Raw genomic sequence first — 23,682 nt, 5'->3', positions numbered from 1 at the left:
TGCAGGAAAATTAGTCCCATTCAGCTCAGTTGCATTGCATTGCATCACAGCCTTCTCCCTCTTTGGGGAAACTAGGTGTTGCTGAACTACAACTCCCATCAGCCCCAGGAAACGTGGCTAATGGCTTGGGATGATGGGAGTTGCAGTTCAGCAATATCTGGAGGGCCAAAGGTTCCCCACATCTAATTTATTAGGATTTGGACTTTGATGTGTGTGTTTTGAGACATGGTTTGGTACTGCAGCTCCATGGGCCTCTCCAAACAGATTGAAAAGATTATGAGAAAGTTGACCGATCACTTTAAAGCACACTGATTGGCATTTAATGCTTTCCTGTTTAAGAGACACGGACATGACTTTGCAGGAAGAGCTTGTGATCTGTAGGAAGTCACGCAAGGCATGATACTTCACATTCATCCAAAAGTATAATATTCTGTTCATGGAGGGAAACATGCTTGGCAAAGTGTTTTTATAAAAATGACATTTGTAATGTTTTGCTTGGATCGCTGCTCTTTGTTCTCACTTTGCTGCAAAGATCAGCAAATTGGGGGGAATAATGTGTTTGCTGTTCGGACACAGATACAGAATGTGCTAAGTTGAATAGTGCCTTTGTCATGGGCATGGTTGAGTGGCTTTTGGGATAACAGTTATGCATTGACCTATTGTCAAAGTGAAAATGCTGCTTAGTCCATTCTTACTGGAGATTAGATTTTGAAGATAGGGTTATGCTGTTTCACCACTGATACTGAGAAAGTTGTGCTTTTTTGAGAGGTTGTCTGTGTGTGTGTGTGTGTGTGTGTGTGTGTGCGTGTGTGTGTGTGTTTTCCACTTCATTTGTTCTTGAGCAGAAAAAAATGTTGGCCCTGCTTTCATTTCCATGGAAAAGGGGGTTGGTGATCTTACCAGTTACTTCTGTTGCCACTTATTTTATAGCAACTGTCTTTGCTCTTCCGCAGAAGGAAAATTTGGGAGAAGGCACATTTATATCTATGTGTGTCTTGTTGTTTGCTGTCATTTGCTCTGGCTCACTTAATTTCATCCTACAAGTCCAGTGTGGTGTAGTGGTTAAGAGCGGTAGTCACGTAATCTGGGAAACCGGGTTCGTGTCTCCGCTCCTCCACATGCAGCTGCTGGGTGACCTTGGGCCAGTCACACTTCTTTGAAGTCTCTCAGCCCCACTCACCTCACAGAGTGTTTGTTGTGGGGGAGGAAGGGAAAGGAGAATGTTAGCCGCTTTGAGACTCCTGAAGGGGAGTGAAAGGCGGGATATCAAATCCAAACTCTTCTTCTTCTTCTTCTTCTATTTGTTCATACACGACACTGAACACAGGGACAAGGTATCTCTTCATATGTACAAATGCTTGTGTAAAACAATATACACTTGTTTGTTTGTTTATTTGTACAGCTCAGCTGTTCTGTACAGAGGTATGCAGGCTGTACATTCACAGAACTTTAAATGCGAATGGCTGTACAAGTGAACCGCTTGATGGTTTGTCTACAAAGGTGCACAAGATTGTCCACACATTCAAGGTGAAATGTGAACACTCCTTGTTTCAATTCAAGAACACCACTTTTTTCAGTTCTGCCTTTTGGCTGTTGCCTCCAGGATGCTAGTGTGATGCTTAACAGCTTGTCTTCTCTTTCCCCAACAGAAGTTGGGCTCCGAATATACACATGTGGCAATACTTGACAGGATTGGTACTAGGGTGGCCATGTGGCCTAATTTACAGAGGAGAGTCCTCTACCTGAAGGGTTATCTGGTCCACCTCTGATATAGAACCAGAAGAATGTGCCTATCAGTGCTAAGCACCTTGACAGCACACTGAGCAGGCACATCGCCCACCTGCCTTCAGTCTTTCCCCCAATGGAGAGATGAATTGCATTTCTATTTAAATTGCAGGCATGGTTTCTATTTTTTTCTGTTAAATAATTTTTATTAATATTCAATTACAAAAATCCAATATGTACCATATTATATCAATACCAAATGGCAATACCAATTCAGATACAAATCAATTACATAGCCAATTATAAATTTCGTGTAGCTTCCCATGTGCTGTACTTCAAGGTCTGATTCCCTTTAATTCTGCCTCCAGACTATTGCTCAACCCAAATACAAGCCATTCTTGATAAAATCCCTTATACCATAGACACAATTCCTAGAGTTGCATCTATATACCATACAGCTGCATCTTTCTGGGTGTGGGCCAGAGCTTTGCGTGAATAATGCCCCAGACTCAATCCCTAGCATCTCCAAGTAGGACTGGGGGGGGGGGGGACCCTGTCTGACACCCTGGGAGATACTGATCTGGATAGAGCAAAGGTCAGACTCAATATAAGGCAGCGCCTTGTGTACCTACGTAGATATGAATTAGCATGTGCAAATTGCATGCAAATTTCTATCCCCTTTTACTTCCCGTGCTTTTTTAACTGCTGATACATAAGTGGCCACCCTGAGGGATATGTCTTGCTAGATGGAATGACATTGGCCCTAAAGGCAACAGAACAACCCCCAAGTGAAGAAGGACTCTTAAGATGAGATGGACAGATATTTAGAGCTATATGCATTTTCTAACATCAGTTTGCCTCTTCCCAGTTACTGTATTTTGCAGAATGATGCTGCGTCTACCACCAGTTGCTCCTAACAAACAGCATTGTCTGGGTCCTTACACACCGTGAGCCTTAAGGCAATGGCTTCCTGTTCAGTCCTTTGTTTTCCTTTGCACCTTCTTGAAATGGGTAGTGCCCCTTTTGGTAAGCCAGCCTGCGCATCGCGATAATGTGCTGTGCAGATTCCCCAGAGAGAAGGAGATGCTGCTCATTTGCTGATAGGCTCCCCGTTCGTCTCAAGTCTGTTGCCATGGAGCTGGATAGCTTTGCTTACTTGACCTGCTAACTTGAGGAGTTATTAAAGGATCTGTCTCCATGGATACGCCTGCACGAAACTATACTCCACAGAAGGCATAAAATACACACATCTCTCTGCAAAATGTGCTCTTGTTTTTTTGTACAGTGATATACTTTCACCTTTTTCTGAAAGCTTAAGTAAATACACCCCCTGAAATGTAAGCAATGAGATAGACACTGTTTCGGATATCTTCCATTTCGTGTTGAAGGAGCCACTGGTGAATATTAAAATACTGTGAAATGATGAGTCTAGAGATGTTGAAGCTGAAAGTTGCCTTTTGTGAGTGGGCGAATTGGGTTTGCCACCATGTATATAAACGCCAATTTCTGTGTTCTGTCTTTGAGACAATATAAAATGAGCAGAGAATGGGAATTAGGGTAGAGCTAAGCAGAGAGAGATGGTGGAATACCAATAGAGAGGAGATCAGGGATGTAGTGGCAAATTGAGGATCAATTCATGGTAGCCATAGCCATGTCCCCTCTCAGCTACACCCCTTCTAAGATCTTGCAACCTAATGATACCATTATACCATAATAATAATAATTCAGATTGCCTTGCAACAGTTTCTCCATGCCTTTCAGCTAGATCTACTATTTTCTGTGCCTGCACATGGGCAATGATTTGGAGTGCTCTGATATCTTCTTTCGAAGTGACTTAAATTGAGACAGAAGCACCCAGTGCTTCTAAATACTGTACTTCTCTCTGGAGCACACAGTGGCTAAAAAGCTCCCCTTGGTTTGATGCCTCTGCTACAGAAATAGTCAAAGGTCTTCAACCACCTGCAATCCCAGACACTACTTCACTCTGTTCAGCTGCATTCAGTAGCATACATGCATACATACATGCATGTAAATTGCTTTGCAAAAAAAAAGTGTTTATTAGGAGCAATTAGCAGTGAAACGCTGATGAATGAGGACTTTAAAAATATTTGTGTGTTCAGACTCAGAGACCTCCCCCCTAAATAAAGACACATTTGACTCAAATTTTAGTTTTGGTTTTTGACAGAATTTAGGCCACAACTTTATTGATTACAGAAAAGTGAGTGGTTGCATAGGCTCTGGTTAGACTAGTTCCCTACATCCTTGCAGGTAGTGCTTACCCAGAGCTCAATCATAGGTCAGCCAAGAGTGAACACCTGAGGCAGATGAAAAACCTGGGAACAGACTCTGTTCACTCCCCAGGTGCTCCCCTGGACTCACGCATGGGCACAACCCCCTTTTGGGGGTTGACCAAACCAAGTTGAGTCCCTGGATTCCTTTAACAGAATACCCTTCACATAGGGATGGCGAGACCGTTCTCCCATCCCTATCACATGAACCAGTGCCTATCTGCAACCTTAGAAGTTGTGACGAATTGCTATGTGGCAGGCGAAACCCAAATGGCTACAGCCAAGCAGTCAAGTGGGGAAAATTCCTGCCATGCCCCTGTCCCAACGACAGATGACACACAACGGCACAGCAAGGTCAGTTGTAAAATGCCCTAAAATTAGGGAGAGGTGGGCAGGTGTTCCGATGCACAAGCCGAAAGAGAAAGTTCAGGGACACGTGCATGGATTTATATAGGTCGCTCAATCCATTTAGACTGCACCCCATTGGCCAGATTAAACCCAGCAATGAGGGACCTACCAATCGGGTGTTGTGGCTATCCAGTAGACCCACCCACAATCAGGAGGTCCATCTCCAGGTCTCACCACAACACGTGCCCTCTTTTAGAGAGGACACGATATATCACAAACTGATGTGGAAATGCAGAGAACTGAATTTAAGGTGGGGGGGGGGGGTATGTAGAACCGAGATTAAACCAAACCTGACAGATTCACTCATTCCTAGTTCCAAGTGCTCAGCTTGGAAAAAGAAAAAAATGGGATCAGATTATTTATTAACTTGTCGGCATACAGCCCAGGTATAAAAGTACTTGGCTTGAAATGGCTTGGAATAGCTCCTAAGTACATCTGTTATTGTTAAAATGTCCTTATATGCTTGCAGCAGCTGCCTACTTGAAACTGGCAAGAGAGGCTGTCGTTCAACAAAGTTGAAGGTAGCACACCAGTTGTGGTCCATAGAAGAGACCTGCTCAATTTCAACAGAGTGACAATTTCATGCAAAAACCTCTGTTCATAGTGTGTATCCCTAGCAGGGAGATTTGCCTGCCGTCCAATCTCTGTTGCAGTTCTTTGGAATTAGACATGAATGTGACGCAGTCCCTGGGACAGCAATACTGTTTGGAAGTACAGCAACTTCCTCTTTCCCCTTCGCTTAGCTGTGATGACACTGAGCCAACAAAAATATATAACCGGTGCCATAAGCACTCCACACAATCTGCCGTTTATTTTAGTAGGTGGAAAAGGTTGACCTGGAGCGTGGTTTTACAGCTCATCTGTTTACTTCCATTTTTTCTCTCACCTCCTTTGCTGAAATCTCCTCCTTTTGGCCCCACAATGTATCTCCCCACACACACATTGTTGTAGAAGACACCTAGTCCATATTTAAAATGTCATAATATGTCTAAAGATAGAGAATTGAGGGGGACTAGAACTACTTCTTCTATCAGGTACATCAGAAATGGGGGGCCCTGTGTCCCTCTAGATGTTTTCAGACTCTATCTCCCAGCCAAAATGGCCTACAGCCAGAGATGAAGGTGTTTGTCATCAATATCTAGAGGGCAACAGGTTCCCCATCACTGAAGGACATCTTTATGCATGTTTAAAACCCTACCAAAGTAAGTGAGATTTAAAGCTCAAAACCCATACCCTTCAATTGTCCCGCTTTGAGTGGGACATCCCGGAATTACAGAAGTCTTCCGGCTTGTGACTGCATCCCGGGATGTCCTGTTTCAGCTCCCACAAGAGCACATCCTCCAAAGATGCCTGTTTGGGAGCGCCATTCTCTGGCACAAGTCACCTGGCTTACACAAGAGCACAGCCCCGAAAGACGCACACCCCGATTTTTCTCTGCAACATGTTGGAGGGTATGCAGATCCCATGTGCGGTGGCATGAAAATGGGAACACTGTGGGACTTTCTTACTTCTCAGCAGTCATATAGGACAGGGCAATCCAGAAGTGAGAGGAGGAGGAAGAGCTAAAAGGCAGATTGACCCCCTTTTTATATATCCTTCTGGGTGTTTGTTTGTTTTAAACAGTTTCCCCCTTATTCATTCCAATGGGAGGGAATTAAACCTCACAGACTCCAGGGCTGGCCTTCATTACTTTCCAGTGTTCATGTGTTGGGAGCTGGGGGTAGAGAAGGGCTTGGGATACTGCAGACCCACAGCTTCTCTTGGCATGCCCTCAGAACATTTCCCCTTTGCCCTGTCCAATGTTGAGGTGCTGGTTGCAAACCTTCTTGCCACAGGGACACGAACCCTTTTGAGAGTGAGGGCTATGTTCACTTCCTGGGGCCAGATAATGGTGGTGGGTGGGGCCAGAGACAAATGTGGTTTGGGCAACGACTCTACCTTTCATACAGTAGACTAGTTTCTTCACTCTGAAAGATCCCTCTCTATCCTGAAATACAGGCCGGAGGCTCCCTATCTCTGTTTTATAGCAGTGGCAGTGTTCCCAGTGTTCCTGTGATCCCAGGGCCATAGGATTGCTCTCCATGCGAAAATAACTCTGAACTGGATTGCAGCTATGGCATTTGCAGATAACAAGCCATCTAGCAGCATGTCTCAGGTGTTTTCTGAAACTGATCCAGCAAGACAGTTGGTTAATAATAATAATAATAATAAATTTTATTTATATCCCGCCCTCCCCAGCCAAGCCGGGCTCAGGGCGGCTAACAACAGTCAAATAAACAATCAAATAATAACACATTCTAAAAATATTTCATTATAAAAATTAGTTAAAATCAAATTGATGGCAACCGATTAAACAAAATTCTGTGCAGGTTGCCAGAGGAGGGAGTCAGGCTGCGCCCTGACCAAAGGCCTGGCGGAACAACTCTGTCTTGCAGGCCCTGCGGAAGGATGTCAGGTCCCGCAGGGCCCTAGTCTCTTGTGACAGAGCGTTCCACCAGGTTGGAGCTGCAGCCGAGAAGGCCCTGGCTCTAGTTGAGGCCAGCCTAACCTCTCTGAGGCCTGGGACCTTGAGGGTGTTATTATTTGCAGACCGTAGGTTTCTCTGTGGGGCATACCAGGAGAGGCGGTCCCGTAGGTACGAGGGTCCTAGGCCGTATAGGGCTTTAAAGGTTAAAACCAGCACCTTAAACCTGATCCTGTACTCCACCGGGAGCCAGTGCAGCTGGTATAGTACTGGTTAGTGCTGCTCCTGCCGAAATGAATGGAATCTGCACCAACAAATTACTTCACACCTTGGAACATATTCAGCATCTTATTCCATCTTGGAATCATACAGTTGGAAGGGCCCATGAGAGTCATCTAGTCTAACCCCCTGCAGTGCAGGAATCTTTTTGCCCAGTATGAGGATCAGACCCACGACCCTGAGATTAAGAGTCTCATACCCCACCAAATGAGCTATGTTAATTGTATATTTTTTTAAAAAAATGTTTCTTCCCACTTTTGATTTTTTGTTCAATAAATGGCTCAAAGAAAGGAGGAAATACATGGGCTAGTAACCAGGGAAGATTGTTTAGAACCGGTGAGAGGTGTTCCACCAAGTGGTCCTGCCCTGAAATATGCAGCTGTATTTTGAGCTAGTCGGAGTTTCTGTACAGTCTTCAGAGGCAGCCCCCATGTACACTGCACTTCAGTAATCTAACAACAAGGTTTACCAAAGCTCTAGTTGGTGTGCAGGCCTCAGATGGTAAAAGGCCCTCATCCTGCCTTGGAAGATGAATTTTGATATTTCTTCTTGTGTACTTTTGTTTCTTATTGGTCTTATGTGTTTTAAACTTGTATTTGTAAACCACTGTGGACTTTTGGGGGGAGAAGTGGTATACTTCAAATAATAAAGGAAATGAATGCTAGAGTCAGCCTATACTTATTGTAGACCTGGTGGAAAAGTAGATCTCGGCTGTTTCAAAACGTCTATATTGTAAAAGCCAAGCTTTTAAAAAAATTCCAGAATAACGTTTGCATCCTTTTTCTTGGCTTGTCAGTTTTGAGGAAATGTGAAGAAGCTGAAACGGATCCACCCTTAACATTTTGCAAAAGTGCAGGCTTGGTTTCCAAATTCCAGTGGGAGAGGCAAGGAAGGATGGCAGTGATTCACCACATCAATTCTTGAGCTACGGTTTCCATCAGACATTTACTCTTCCCTTTCCTTTTCCAGGAAGCGAAGCTGATTTTAGCTCCTCAAGCAGTACAGGCAGCATCTCAGCTCCTGAAGTCCACATGTCTGCTGCTGGAAGCAAGAGGTCATCCTTTTCTCGCAAGTACGCAACAGCATCTTTGCCCAACTCCCAGCCTGTGAATGTAGCTTCTGTTGAAGATCGGCTTGTTTTGGTTTGGGTGTCGAGGATAGAAGTTGGAGGTGGAGGTTGACCAGGAGCCCTCCCCCAATTCATTTCTGTCTCCTCATGTGTTTGCAGATGTGTTTTGTGGTACAAACCAGAATCTGACATCTAGGTGAGGGCTGATATCTAATGCAGAGATATTGCTTCCAGGGGTGCCCAAACTTTTTTCAAAGAGGGCCAGATTTGATGGAATAAACATGTGTGAGGGCCGACCAAAGTTGAAATTGTTGAGCTTTTTTTAGGATTTTACCCCAGGAGATAGACTGCCACAGGGGCTGGATTAGGCCCCCAAAATGGACTTTGGACATGCCTAGCTTAATACCATCGTGTCTAAGCAGTGCACAACAAGGCTACAAACAAGATAAAATCTGTTTACATCAATCATAAAATGTGGGGAATCAACACCTGTTGAATGTTGCTCAGCAGCAGAGAACTGGCTAAAGGACATGGATGAGGAGAGAAGATACCTCTAAATTTAATGGCAAATCATAAAAGGCAGAAGTCATTTAAAAACAGCAGTGGAACTTAGCATCCTATTTGGTTGGACAGAATTGTTTTCTGCTTCTGTCTAAAAGACACTAAGGAGGCAGCCAGGCAAATCTCTACATGAGGGATAGGCAACTATCTAGATGTTGTGGAACTTTAACTCTAGAGTTATGAGCTCCAGCCAGAATGGGCCAGTGGTTGGGAATGATGGGAGTTAGAGGATTCCAGGTTCCCCATACCTGATCTAAATGTTTTAAGTATGCCACAAAAGAGGCTGTTCCTCAGTATTCAACACATTCCATTTTGCAAGCCAGCAAAGCAGATAAAAAACACACAATTAGGATTCAAAACCAGGGAAGCAGCTGGACGTATAGTCCCTTAACTGTACCCTGTCAAAGCAATTAACCTTCGTCCTCTCTGGTCAGCACACATTTTTGGCAGTAATGTTTTGCCAGTGCAGCATGGGCTTTGCAGTCGGTTGAAAAGTTGTGACACTGGTGTAATACCTCTGTTGTTGCATACTAAAGGCTACGGGAGCCTCTGATGATTGGCTGAACTTGCCTTGTGTCACAGAGCAGGGAGAAGCGACTCTGGCAGAGTCAGAGGGTCAGGCCATCTGGAAAGGGCTAGAGGAGGACTAGGAGAAAGAAGAAGTAAGGTCCTAGGGATACAGAGGCCCTGGATGGCATTGGAGGAGGGAGTTCATACTTAAACGAGAAGATACAAGATTTGGAAAAGCAGTAGCAACAGAGTGCATAGGCACTGCAGCTTCTTTTGCAGCAGTACTGCTTTATGGCAGACTTCACTTAGGGCAATTTACTACATTCTGCAGTGCGCAGTCTCCATGTGTGTATTGTGAGATCATGATCTAGTAAGTAGGGTTGGGCAATATCTGATTTCAACTTTGTGATATATCACCTGCTAAACATTGCAATATACTGATATATTACGATGTCTGAAATAAGGATGGAGTACTGTAGAGGCATTGGCTGGCTGCAGAGTTTTCCCCACATTGTGATTTTTGCATAGCACATTCACAATATATTGCCAAGTCAAAAATGATGAAACCAATATCATGATATAGACTTGAAACTGATTTTGGATGATATATCACCCAGCCCTAACACACATCATGATTCACAATATATTTCCAGGTCAAAAACTATGAAACTGATATTATATGAACTTCCAACAGGTCTTGGACAATATATCAATACATCGCCCAACCTTTGTTGTTTAGTCGTTTAGTCGTGTCCGACTCTTCGTGACCCCATGGACCAGAGCACACCAGGCATACCTGTCTTCCATTGCCTCCCGCAGTTTGGCCCAACTCATGTTTGTAGCTTCGAGAACACCGTCCAACCATCTCGTCCTCTGTCGTCCCCTTCTCCTTGTGCCCTCCATCTTTCCCAACATCAGGGTCTTTTCCAGGGAGTCTTCTCTTCTCATGAGGTGGCCAAAGTATTGGAGCCTCAGCTTCAGTATCTGTCCTTCCAGTGAGGACTCAGGGCTGATTTCCTTAAGAATGGATAGGTTTGATCTTCTTACAGTCCATGGGACTCTCAAGAGTCTCCTCCATGACCATAATTCAAAAGCATCAATTCTTCGGTGATCAGCTTTTTTTATGGTCCAGCTCACACTTCCATACATCACTACTGGGAAAACCATGGCTTTAACTATACGGACCTTTGTTGGCAAGGTGATGTCTCTGCTTTTTAAGATGCTGATCGCCCAACCTTACTAGCAACCAACTCTTTCTTAAAAGTATGTACGTATGGTGTGTTTTTTATATATACCCCCACTATGGCAAAGCTGTGCAGAATATGACTTTTTCTAGTTCATTACAGAACATTCTCCTGGTTAATCACAGGAGCTCCTGAGAACAATTTGCTCTGCCCTGGCAATGCAACGAACATATGCTCAAAACATGCAAGCTGCTATCCTTGCTTACAGCTATGAAAACAAGCCCCAGCAAGTCTTGGGCTTCCACATTTCTAGGGTTGCCATATTTCAAAAAGTAAAAGCCAGGACACCCCGAAAGTCATTGAACTTTTTTTTTTTTACAAAAATGCCAAAACCCCCGCAATTTTTCGATTGACTTACCTAAGATCCACCTGGACTGTGGTTCATCTTAACTATGGTTAGTTGAAACAAGTGGACTTCATAGACTATGGTCTGAAGTTGGCTCATTTCCACTAACTATAGTTAGGATTATTCACATGCCAGAGTTTGGATGCTGCTGCAAGCTGCAATTAATTTAAAATCAAAGTGAAAGTTTCTGAACTCCCTTGAGGCTTGCTGAGGGTTTATTTTTTAACTTGAAAAGCAACTTTGGGAAGCTGTCATTTTGAGTGTTGGTTGGCAAATGCTCCATCCTTTTTCCACTGGCCATTTACCCCGCTCATAATCAACCCCTGCTCTCCTCCTTCCTCCTGCAGGTTTCTAGCTCCATAATTTAAATATACCTGGAACTGTGTGTGAGGGAGACAGCTTGTGGGGGACATTTTGCAAAGAAGAGCATTACCCTGAACTCTTCAGAGGAGAAGCAGGATAAAAATGCCATAAACTGGCAAAGCTTAATACCTGGAAAATGCCCCTCTTTTAGACAATAAAATAAAATAAAATCCACTTTCCCCTCCTTCTAACAAAATTCTCCACTGAAAGAAGCTTGATACCATAATGAAACAAATTTGCTGGAACTGGGAACTGGATTAACTTGAGTCACACAAGTAACTTGGTCACCTTCATGCAGTTTCTCCTAAAAGAATTGCACCCTAGGATATTTAAGTTAAAGCTATTTATAACGATCTTTTAAAAAAGAAAAAGAAAAAAAGTTATTTGAGCAAGGAAGTGAAGAGGGGGAAACCACAGAGCCAAGCCTTAAAATCCCCTCGCTCAAGCTCCATAAAATATCCTTTTCAAATACATCCTTTGAGCCAACAAGGCAAATTATGCTTGCCAAAAATATCTCTGCTGCACCATGTGTGCAAAATGCAAACAGGTTTTTTTTTCTTCCTCTTTTACTGTTTTCCTCCACTTGCCACATTTTTAGAATGTTTAATACACACACACACACACACACACACACACACACACACACACACACACACTATTTGGTTTTGGTTCCTGTGCAAGGGCAAGTTGCAGTTGTGAGAGATTTGCTCAGCGTATCAGTCCAGTACAGCTGTGCAGCTTCCACGACAGCTTTCCATTGTGTCCACATAGGCAAATCAGAGTGGAGCTAACCCAACCACAACCTTGGGATGCTGCCTTGCTGCGGCACAACTCATTCCGCCATCTGGTCTGTATAAAGTGTTCCGTGCAAAGAGAGAAGGAAAACCAGTTCAAACGCTTTCTAAATTCAGAGCTTTCTGCCTCGTGATTTGCGGTGTATCTCCTGCGTTTCCTCTGTCTTTCCCCCCTTTTGCTCTCAGCTCTTGCCGTCTTTGATCTTTTTAAAAGAAACGGTTTTGGGGTTGTTTGTTTGTTTTACGTCCAGTAGGAGGTGAACAACAGGTTTGACAGAGCCTGCTTTAGAGACTTCCCGTGCTGCTAATTTCCATTTATACTATTAACCTAATTTGTATTCCCTCCCCCCCCCCCACACACACATTGGGTAGATCCCATGTTAGCAGATGCAGTGGTGAAGATCCTTTGAATTTTGCTAGCTCTCTTAAATAATAATAAAAAAGGAGTGAAAACTTCTTAGAAAGTAAAACAATAAACATGGCTTTTACAGTATGTTCTCCTAGAAAGTGAGGTTTTCAGATGCTATGCCCTCTTACTTTCCAGCATCATTTTGCAATATTTACAATGTGTAGATAGAAAAGTTGTTGTTTTAAAAAGCATTTAAATTAGGATGGCGTGTATAAAAAGATGAACATCTAAACAGGGTAAATAGATTTGGGACAGTAGCAATTTTACAACATAGTGGTAAAAGTCTGCAGTTGAAAAGTAAAATCAAGTATATCTAAGACATCTATTTTCTCTTTCTTTAGCCTTTGAATTACTTCCATGGACAGTAATAATGCTTTTATTTCTCCAGCAGTAGATTTATTGAACTTGTCTCCTGAGTTTCCTGGTGATGACTATAGAAACTTCAGGTCTTTATAGGACTGAACAAACTAGTTAAGAGGCAGCTAAAGGCTGCTTTAATCAGAGGTGTTAAATTCAGATTGACCGAATCTATCATAATGAACCCTTTGCCTGAAATTCACTGTGCCATCCTATATATGTCTACTCAGAAGTAAGCCCAGTGGAGTTCAGTGGAGCTTACTCCAAGGTAGGTGTGCATGGGATTGCAGTTGTAATTATGGTTTGCCATCAATGCAGCTGTTATCACATCTCTAGTGGCTATTGCATCATAGAAATGGGAGAGCGTGCCTGTGCATATATCTATTTTTAGAAAACCTGCATTATTAGTATATAATACATGTTAGAGCTACCACCCAATTAAAGAAATCTTAAGCTGATTCATTGCGTGAGGTTTAGCCAGTCAATCAGGTAATTAAATCTGCATAGGTTTACAAATGGATAAAACAATAGCTGTGAAGAAAGGAACATTCTAGTCATTGCTGTTAGGTTGGGCGCTTCAGATGTTGTTGGACTCTCATAATCACCAACCAGCATGGCCAATAGTCAGGGATATTGGGAGCTTGAGTTCTACAACATCTGGAGCCATAAAGGTTCCCCACCTCTGTTTTGGAAGATGCTTATGTGCCCCAGCAATCACTGCCTTTGAATGAACTTTCCCTCTTATGTAGGGTGGAAGGATACCTATTTGAAAGTGGTGACAATCACAGTGGTACCTTGGGTTACAGACGCTTCAGGTTACAGACTCCGCTAACCCAGAAATATTACCTCGGGTTAAGAACTTTGCTTCAGGATGAGAACAGAAACCGCGCGGTAGCAGCAAGAGGCCCCATTAGCTAAAGTAGTACCTCAGGTTAAGAACAGTTTCAGGTTAAGAACAGACCTCCAGAACGAATTCAGTTCTTAACCCGAGGTACCACTGTACATGCAATTTTAATTACAGTGGTACCTCAGGTTAAGTACTTAATTCGTTCCGGAGGTCTGTACTTCGGGATGATCAGTATACCCTGGATCACATGCGTGCCTTTGGCATGTACAATTATCTACACCTGGATCCCTGGTACCAAGATAATATTTATTATGTTGATCAACTTGGAAGAGTCATGAATTTAAGCATTACTCTGGTAAGGATGCCATGAAAAAGGAAATAAAAACTTGAGTCAGTCGCCTCAAACTGAAGTCCATTGATTTCACTGGTTTTTCTTTGAGTATGACTTAGTCAGATGCCACCAAGTAAATACAGCAGTACCTCAGGTTAAGTACTTAATTCGTTCCGGAGGTCCGTTCTTAACCTGAAACTTTTCTTAACCTGAAGCACAACTTCAGCTAATGGGACCTCCTGCTGCTGCCGCTCCGCCGGAGCCCGATTTCTGTTCTCATCCTGAAGCAAAGTTCTTAACCTGAAGCACTATTTCTGGGTTAGTGGAGTCTGTAACCTGAAGCGTATGTAACCTGAGGTACCACTGTATTTTTATTTTTATTTTTTTAAAGCAACATTTAAAAAATGGATGCCCTGCCCAATTAATTTGGGATACTTTTTTCCACCAACCAAGAGGCTTTTAAACAGATTAATACAACTGACAGATTGTAACTCTGATGTATATTTACCTCGTGCCCTATAACACATTGTTTTTGCTGTCTACTCCAGCCGGGGTCCCCACGGACGGAATAACGGAGCCTTGTCCTACAAGTCTGGATCTAGCCCTCCTACCACATCCCGTGAAAAGGACTTCCTGTCAATGCTGTGCAAAAATCAGTTGAGTCCCATTAGCACCCACCCGAATTATGAGGTTTCTTCGGCCAGCAGCAGCAATTCAGGCTCATACAAGGGAAGTGATAGCAGCCCCATTTTGAGGCAAGTGAGCTTCTCGCAGCTTTTTCCTCTCTCTGCCCCGCCAATCACCTAAGCCCCCCTCCGTTCTCAGCTGTCATCAGAATCTCCAATTGTAACTGAAGATTTTCTTCATTACATGGTACATCAGGCTCGTAAATTCTCTAGGCATTTCAGTGACATCCTTTAGGCATTTGAACAGGTGTGGTGGCAGTGACGACCCGCCAAACCAATTAATTTCCCTCCAAGGGAAGAAGCTTAGCAAAAGGCTGCGTATTCCTTGCTAACTCAACAGTCTGCAATAACGTTTCTTCTATACAACCCTGTTGTGGGATACTATAGAATTTAACCCTGCTTGCCATTGCCTTGACCTGCAGCTGCTGCAAAAAGAGCCTCTGGTGTTGTCGCATCATGTGGTGTCCTTTGATGTGTGACTCTCCTGACCTTTGTGTGGCCACTTCTTCACTTGATGTCTTTACTAGAGGCAAATGGGTGTTGCTTGCTATCTGCTCCGTCTAGAGTACTTAAGTCTGCTCCAGGAAATACGATGTCCAGGAAGGGCATAGCTCAGTGGTGGAATGCCTGTTTTGCATGCACTAGGTCTCATCTTCAATCCCTGGAAGCTCCGGGAAGGGCCTGGAATGTGCCCTTCCTGGAGAGCTTCTGCCAGTCATTTCTCACTCCCCCACCACTGAACCTCCTCAACCTCCCATTTTTTGTCCCTCGCAGAGCATTTCCACCACCAATGGGACACAGCACACACACCCTCCACTGTCCTGAAAAACCTCTTAATCCCAATTTTGTATTATTTCTTGGTAGATTTTAGAAACAGGCAAGATTCAATGCGCACAAAGCATTTTTTAATTAAAAGGGTCGAGACTCCTTGCACTCTATTCACCCTTTCTTCCCGCACAGGGTAGCCCTGCGCGCTGCCTGCCCCCCAGCAGCTGCTACGAGCTGCCCAAGGGAGGAGGCCAGCAATGGTGGCCATGGAAAGGTAACAGGATGCTCCCTTGCAGCCTGTCACTCAATACAAGCGCCAGCTCATTCTCCTCCCTGAGCCCACTGGTGAGGGGAATAGGGACATTCTGGGATCAAAGCAGAAGCCAGGATGGCTTTCGTAGTTCTGAAACTGTGCATGGAAAATAGGGACACTAGAAGGGGATGAGCTGGATGGACCAATGGTCTAACCAAGCATATGGCAGCTCCTGTGTACCTAATGTGAGGGTCGCAGCCATGGTTACAGTTCTCCTTGTGCCATTGGCCAATCAAACTCCCAAGGTCCTTCTGGATTAAAACAAAAGGCACCATTTGCTCACCTGGCAGCGCATGTGCTGCTCACCAAGCGTGCAAATGTTTTCACCCCTTCTTTCACGACAGTGAGCAACCAGAAGACTACTATGATTTCCACATTGGAGTATGACTACATTGTTGACATGCAATGGTGCGGTGGTGAATTCTGAAGTGCAGGCCCTCTTCCTGACAACCCCCAGAGCCATGCCCCAGAGCCACTCCTTCTGAGACCTGGCAACAAAAATGATGTTTTGACCAATGCAGATGTTATGGCTTCAATACGAAGCCATTTCCCCTCATCCGCGGCTCTTGGCTTTGCTGAACATCCAGTCTGATGAAGAGTTCTGGGGGAGAGTCAGAAGCTTGCTCTTTATATCTGGTGATAATAAAGGGACTTGAGAGTTTTTCAAAATAAAAGCAGCGCTCGGCTATGCATGCTTAGCGTGATGGGCGGGTTTCTCTTTGAGAAAAGCCTATTTGTCTGGCATGCAGAGGACTGACAAATAGCAATTGCTATCATTTAACACTGGCAAATATCAATTACTATCATTTAACACATGTGCCTTTCCTTCTCTCCGCCGTGGTGCTTTGTCCTGGCCTGTCCCTGCTTCACTACACCACAGGTTACACTACAGGTGGGGAGTTGGTCTGGGCACCGCAGTTGCAGGAAGCGATGTAGGGAGCCCGCTGGAAGATGCTCCAGGGAAAATGCAGAAAAGCAGCCCACTTTATTGGAAAACACTTAGCAGAATTAACTACATCTCTAGAAGGTGCTGAAAACTAATTAGCACATGCATGCCAACAGGTTCTCACCCCCAAAAGCGTTCCAAAACCTTCTCTGACAGCATCATAGTTGTGGATCCTTCCTGATATTTCTGAAATCATTTGTAGGCAGTTTTTGTTGCTTTGTCGTTTACTTACTGGAATGGTGGATGAGACAATGTCTGCCTGCGATACAGGCAGGCAGAAAAAGGTGCCTATCAACAGTCTGCCTCCAGTGTCAGACTGGTGGTTGACTCAATTACTATCATTTAACACATGTGCCTTTCCTTCTACCCCACCCTCCTAGCCATATGTTTGAAAGTGGAGTTTTAAACCCTAGTTAAACATGCAGTCAGGCGGAGGGAGAGGAAATGTGGGTCCCCTTTTCTCTCCCCACCCCCCGGTCCATATGCTTAATCCTGGGGCTTTATATCCTGATGAAATATATGGTCCGAGACGGGGAGGTAGACACAGACTGCCTGCATGTCTCAATCTCCCCTCTCTTCTCATAGCCAGACTGTCCCTTGCTTTGAGAACCCTGATTCGTTCTGATGGACTTGATCTGTTCCAAGTAGATCTGGGGCCGCCTCAGTCCTATGCACCCGAATCCCAGGTTAACCAGGATCATCCCAATTTGGTTTGGGATCCAGTGCACAGGCCTTACTAGGGCCTTTTAGGCAGGAGGGCCTTTTTGGTGATGGCACCCAGATCGTGGATGTTGCCCTCTAGGTGTTGAACTGCAGTCCCCATCATCCCTGAACATTGGGATTAACCTTGAATTTTCAGAACCTTGAACCTGGCCCAGTAACACATGGGAAGCTTTAAGTAGCTGAAATATTTGTTGATGGCATCTGTCCCCATCAACAGTTTAGCCTCAGCAATTTGCACCAACTGGCGCTTCCAAGGGTAGTCTCCCACATGTCATGATGTAGCACTGTTTATTATGAGTTAATTTATACTTTTATATTCCACCTTTCCTCAACAAGCCCAAGGTGGCCAACATCAGACATAAGCAACCTTTAAAAAACAACTTGACCACACCGATAAATAGTGACATCATCATTATCATCATTATTAAGTTTGTTGTTATTATAATCTCACTTCACCGTAAGGTGCCAGGGTGGGTTGCAATATTAAAACACAAAATTAAAAGCAGTTTAAAACAACTTGCAGTCACAAAAATACAATAGAGGAGCCATACCACATTACGAAAAAAAGATTTTAAAATACATCCATCATCAGTAATGACAGTTATTTAACCTCAGCAATTTAAAACAGCTTCAAAAAGGGAACAACCATTTCAGTGCAACTTATTCCCAGGTAAGTCTGTGTAGAATTGCAACCTAAATCACCAGTTCTTGCCTTAAGCAGAATGTAAACATAAAATTTGCAGGCACAACAACATTTTTCTGTTGTAGGCGGCCGGCAAGATACACCTCTTGTGGAGAGAACCACGGCATCAAACCACCTAGCCCAGAGCAGTATCTGACCCCTCTGCAGCAAAAGGAAGTTACAGTGAGGCACCTGAAAACAAAACTGAAGGAATCTGAGAGCAGACTGCAAGAAAGGTAAGAGTTTCTACTAATAGGGCCTTTTCAGTGATGGCACCCTGATTTCAGATGCCCTTCTCAGTGAAGCTTGCTTAACATGTACATTAAGCGGCTTTAGTGCTGGGGTAGCCAACATGGTTCCCTGCAGATACTGTTGGACTACAACTCTTATTATTCCTGACAACGAGGAGTCCATCACATTGGCTACCCTGGGTGAATGCATGGATGGCCTTCAAAACATTGCTCCCATCTTCCTGGATCATTGGCCTTGCTGGCTGGGGGCTGATGCAAGACGGCTTTTACCCCCTCCAATCTGCCCCAGAGACTTGGAGAAAGCCTCCAGAACTGATTTGAAAGAAGGGGGCAGGAGATTGTGGGGGGTTGGAATTGAAGGGGACTTTCATTCACACCACATTGGGTTTCATCCACAACATTCTTGCTTAAACATGAGAACAATCAATGGCCCAAGAAACAGTTATATCATGGGTAGGCAAACTAAGGCCCAGGGGCCGGATCCAGCCCAATCGTTTTCTAAATTCAGCCCGCAGACAGTACGGGAATCAGCATGTTTTTACATGAGTAGAATGTATTCTTTTATTTAAAATGCATCTCTGGGTTATTTGTGGGACATAGGAATTCGTTCATTCCCCCCCCCCCTTCAAAATATAGTCCTGCCCCACAAGGTCTGAGGGACAGTGGACCAGCCCCCTGCTGAAAAGGTTTGCTGACCCCTGGTTTATATAATAGTTTTGCTGTTATAAAAGCCAATTTCTTGATATATGGGTATCTCTACTCTACCACAGGAGTAGGTAACATGGTGTGCTCTCACCATGATTGTCAGAGATTATGGGACTTGTAGTCCAATAGTATCCAGAGGAGTTAACCATGTCTATGAGCTGACCATGTCTGATTCAAGCAGAAAACCTCTACCTTCCTTCATGCATCTTGTTCACCATATCTTTCCCCTCCTAGCTTGGTAACCTCAAAAGGGCAGGTTCTCCTCACAGGAAATGATGCCTTGTTTTGTTTTGCCCTCCATTCAGAGAAACAGAAATCAAGGAACTCAAATCTCAACTTGCCCGCATGAGGGAAGACTGGATTGAAGAAGAGTGTCATCGGGTGGAAGCCCAGCTTGCCTTGAAGGAAGCAAGGAAGGAGATCAAACAACTCAAGCAGGTTATCGAAACCATGAAGAACAGCTTGGCTGAGAAAGACAAAGGGATTCAGAAGTATTTTGTGGACATCAACATCCAGAACAAGAAGCTGGAGACCTTGCTCCAGAGCATGGAAATGGCACAGAACGGCTCTTGTCATGAGGATCACAGCCTAGATTATGTGTGTGGGTCACCTGATAAGTCTTTGACTCCGAGTGCGGCCTACTCCAAAATGGCTGACAGCATGCTCATGGAAGACCACTCTGTGGAGGATATGGCAGATAGCGGTGTATTGCTTAGTGACGACGTGGCCAATGGAAACGATGTATTTGAAGAGACAGCGATGGACGCCACACTCGAACTCTTTACACCTTCCCCCTTAAACCATTTGGATCTCGTTAAAAACCTCACAAACGCCAAAGAAGAAGATGACAGCCACAGCCATAGTTTGGCCATGGAGCAGGCAGTTCAGGCTGATGTGTTGCTGTACAGCTCAAGCATGGAGCAGCTGATTCAGAACATATTCAAGGCGCACGAGGGACGCCCCATCAGCCCTTCTTCAGCTTCGAAAGAATCCGACGGATCTGGTCTCGAAAGCATCACAGACTTGCTTGTGGACTTGACTCCATGCGATCCGAATTCCGCTATCCTTTTATCCCCGCTGGAGTCGGCACACGATGCTGTGGATTCTAGGTATTACGAAAACAGAGTCATGAAGGAACTGGACTTCACAGACTGTCACGCCGAAGGCTTTGGGAATGTCACGAAGTTGTCCGAGAGGAGGGTTGTGAAAAGATACTGGAGCAGCAGCTTCTTTGTTGATGCTTTGGCTGTAGCCGCTCCCATCCTGCCAACGGTAATGTGGGTGTTCAGTACCCAGCGAGGAGGGACTAACCCTGTCTACAATTTCGGAGCATTGCTTCGAGGATGCTGCTTGGTTGCCTTGAATTCTCTCCGCCACGTACCCATCAGCGTCCGACCCTAGAGGGAATTCTCCTGTACAGTTGTGCCAAGAGGCTGAGTTCTGGTGGGTGTGGTTCTGGTTGCGTGAATATAATGTTGGGTTCTGTCCGTCCTGCTCCTAAATGTTTGATTTGCACTATATTTAGTTCAGAACATGTTCATTGTTTGAAACTGAAGAAGAAGAAGAAGGTGGCACGGAGACTGTCTGCCGCTAAATGTAAGCGCAAGTGCATTTTTATTTTTATTTTTTAAAAGAAGCATGCTAAGCACTTCTCGTTCTGTCGTCGGATGTGTGGATTGTGATACCAAATTGTTTTCAGATGGGAGGGGAAAGTACACTCTTACAAAGGCAGCTTACATAAGCCTGGCATGTATTGTCTGTCTGTGCTTCTTCGTGGTGCTTTAATTATGTAATCGCCCCCTGCATTCCACTGATCCTGTGTACAAGGGGACCGTAAACCAAAAATTAAAAAGAGAGGGGGAAATGTTATTGCAGATGGGTGGGTGGGTGGGGAGTCTTGAATCTTGTTATTAACCGCGTTTATAAATATGATTGTGAATATATTTTATGAAGTCTGTTCAAAGTCTTAAATGAAGTCTTACTCGGAACGTACTGTTGTCACACAAGTGTATGAAGGAATATTTTAAATGTATGTGTACTAACTTATTTTTTTTTCTTGTTAAATAATCTTTTAAGGAAAAAGAAGAAGAATGCTTTATAATCACAAGCTATAAGTAAAGCATGTTGAAACTGAACTGGTGTCTTTGATTTAGCTGGGCATGGATCATGGGTGCTCGCCTCAGTTAGAAAACAAGTATGGATTACACAATGTGTAGCCAGGGGCTGAGGGCCACAGGATGTGCTTGGACTACAGTTCCCAGCAGCACCGGCTGCCATGCTCAATGGAAGATATGGTAACCTTAGGCCCTCCCAATGTTGGTTTGTGTCATGAAATTTATACACCACTTGAATGCGGAAAAATAAAACCCCTCAAGAGGATAAAACAAGAAAACCAAGAAAAATGTACAACTGTACTTTAAAACATACAAAAGTAAAAATACTAAAACAGATTAAAATTACCTCAACTTCCTAAGCATCTAGGTAGGCTTGTCTAAAGAAGTTGGTTTTTAGCAGGTGCCGGAAAGAGCGGTGATCTCAATAGTCAGGATGCAACACTAAACAATCAGGTTCTTACAAATGCAAAACGGGCATTACATGGCACCTGTAGTAGTCTCAGTTCGGCTGATTGAAGCAGTCAAGTGGGCACACATTGGGTAAGGTATTGTAGGTAAACTGGTCCCAAGTTGTTAAGGGCTTTAAATATTAATAGTAACCTCCTGAACACAGCCTCTTCCGATTCAGATATTATGGAGAAATAGAATTGAGTGTGATCAGCACCTTGCTCTGAAATGCCTAATGACCGCTCTGAACAGCTTCATGTAGATATGAAATAGTGCTGGAGATAAGATAGTCCCCTGCAGCACTCCATATGAAAGGCACTCTACCAATGCTACTGTCCGACTTGGTCCTGAAGGTAAGATTGGAATCAATGTAATAAATAATACAGTACCCCTCAGTTCCAGTTCCCTGCCGGTGGTATCAAATGATCAAGATCAATAAGCAGGAGCCAGTCACACTCCCCCTATCCTGCTCTACATCAAGGCAACCAAGGGCAACTTAGCTTCATGGCCACGACTAGACCCAGATTAGGATGGATCTAAATAATTCTTGGGGTGTCCTCCAAGATTGCCTGCAGCTGCCTGACCACAGTCCTTCTCTCAAAAGGGGGTATTTGCAATTCGCCATTAGCTATTCCAATCTAAAGGCTCCAGGGATGGTGAGATTTAAAGTTCAGCAACATCTGGAGGGCCAGATCCCTCCCATCTGGTCAGTGGTCAGGGAAGGCAGGTGACACCCAACATCTGGAGGTCCACAGACTCCACAGCCATAGTTTAGGCACTTGCAATGTTATTGCTTTTGCTTATCTTGAATCAAAGCAGCATACAGGTGCAGTTATGGTTCCTATCACAACCAAAGAAGAGAAAGACCTTGTTCATTATCACTTATTGCATTCAGCACCCACCCTCATCTTTACCACCTTCAGGTAAATTAGGCCTGGGAAACTTGTGAGTTGTCTGCAGAGATGCAAGGAGTTTCGCAGCTGAGCTAAGGGCAGGAAACCGGTTTGTTTTAAACATGGCTATGAAGTGGGAAATATAGGGTGACCTTTCGCACAAAGGGTAAATACACGTGTACATTGAATTGAACTTTCCTCCTGGTGTCATACACTGCCCTTAGTTAAGACTCAGGATACTGAAAATGAGTCCTACTGGAGCAAACAGCATCTGGGGTTCAGGGAAAGGTAATCAGTGAGCATTCTTAGTTGCTGTCTGCTCAGTTCCCCATCCTTTCCCTCTAACCACCACCCTGGTTCTGGCTAGCCTAATAAAATCCTGTTAAAACCACAGGGGAAATTCCTTGCCCAGTTCTGCTTACAATGACTGTGGCAGAGAGAGTAGGTTTGTGGGGTTCTAGTCACACTGTTGAATTCATTTACTTTATATAGCTGTCCTCATAAGAGGAAGTTTCTGGACAATTCACAAAGCTGAAAGAAAACCCCACCCCACAGTAAAACAATAATATGTATGACTAACTAGGTGGGACTGTGAAAAGGAATAAATATCTTGTTCAGACCAATGCACTGAAGATGTACTTTCTTATTAAAGGACAACGTCTGCCTCTCCACATCTTCCCACAAAAGCCACTTTTATAAAACTTCATTTTTTCTTTTCTAAGAGACTGGGTCAAGTAGAGAGTGTAGCCGAACAACATTCCCTTAAAGCACGTAAGAAACAAATTCCACTGGTTTTATTTTATATTCAGCAAATATTCATGCACATCCTTCATGTACAAAACCCAGAGTTTAATTACCCAAGTAATATAACCACCAGGACAACAAAAAACAATAATCATTATATTGGCCAAGATATTATTCAGGGACCCTAGTCTATAGACTATTTACAACTGAAATCAATTCACTCTTTTGGGAAAATTATGTATTGGGACTGTAAGATTTAACCTATTTAGTTGGTAGATAACTAAAGATTTGGGAACCAATTTAAATCTGAGGGCAAATTAACTGGGGGATAGACTGATTAAAGGCATATTTTAGGTGTTGCTGTAATAGAAATGAAAAAAGGATTCTTTCAAAAAATTGCTGTGATCCAAATAAA

The 23,682-nt window shown here is 43.9% G+C and overlaps 1 protein-coding gene across 4 annotated transcripts in view; it reads left to right on the top strand.

The window, feature by feature from the left end:
• The window catches only part of SYBU (syntabulin), a 43,292-nt gene extending 22,088 nt beyond the window's left edge, over positions 1–21,204 (top strand). For 2 of the 4 annotated variants that reach the window (XM_081204635.1, XM_081204637.1), the window contains 4 exons: positions 8,134–8,236; positions 14,544–14,750; positions 18,200–18,349; positions 19,375–21,204. In XM_081204635.1, coding sequence (XP_081060761.1) covers positions 8,134–8,236; positions 14,544–14,750; positions 18,200–18,349; positions 19,375–20,470 — 1,556 coding nt within the window. In that variant the 3' untranslated portion in view covers positions 20,471–21,204. The remainder of the gene's footprint in view (positions 1–8,133; positions 8,237–14,543; positions 14,751–18,199; positions 18,350–19,374) is intronic. The other 2 variants (XM_081204636.1, XM_081204638.1) reach the window with 2 other exon arrangements.
• Positions 21,205–23,682: the final 2,478 nt, after the last annotated feature.

The sequence above is a fragment of the Podarcis bocagei genome (assembly GCF_964188305.1).
Source record: "Podarcis bocagei genome assembly, chromosome: 8".
NCBI classification, from domain to species: Eukaryota; Metazoa; Chordata; class Lepidosauria; order Squamata; family Lacertidae; genus Podarcis; species Podarcis bocagei.
This window is presented reverse-complemented; position numbering and strand designations above follow the sequence as displayed.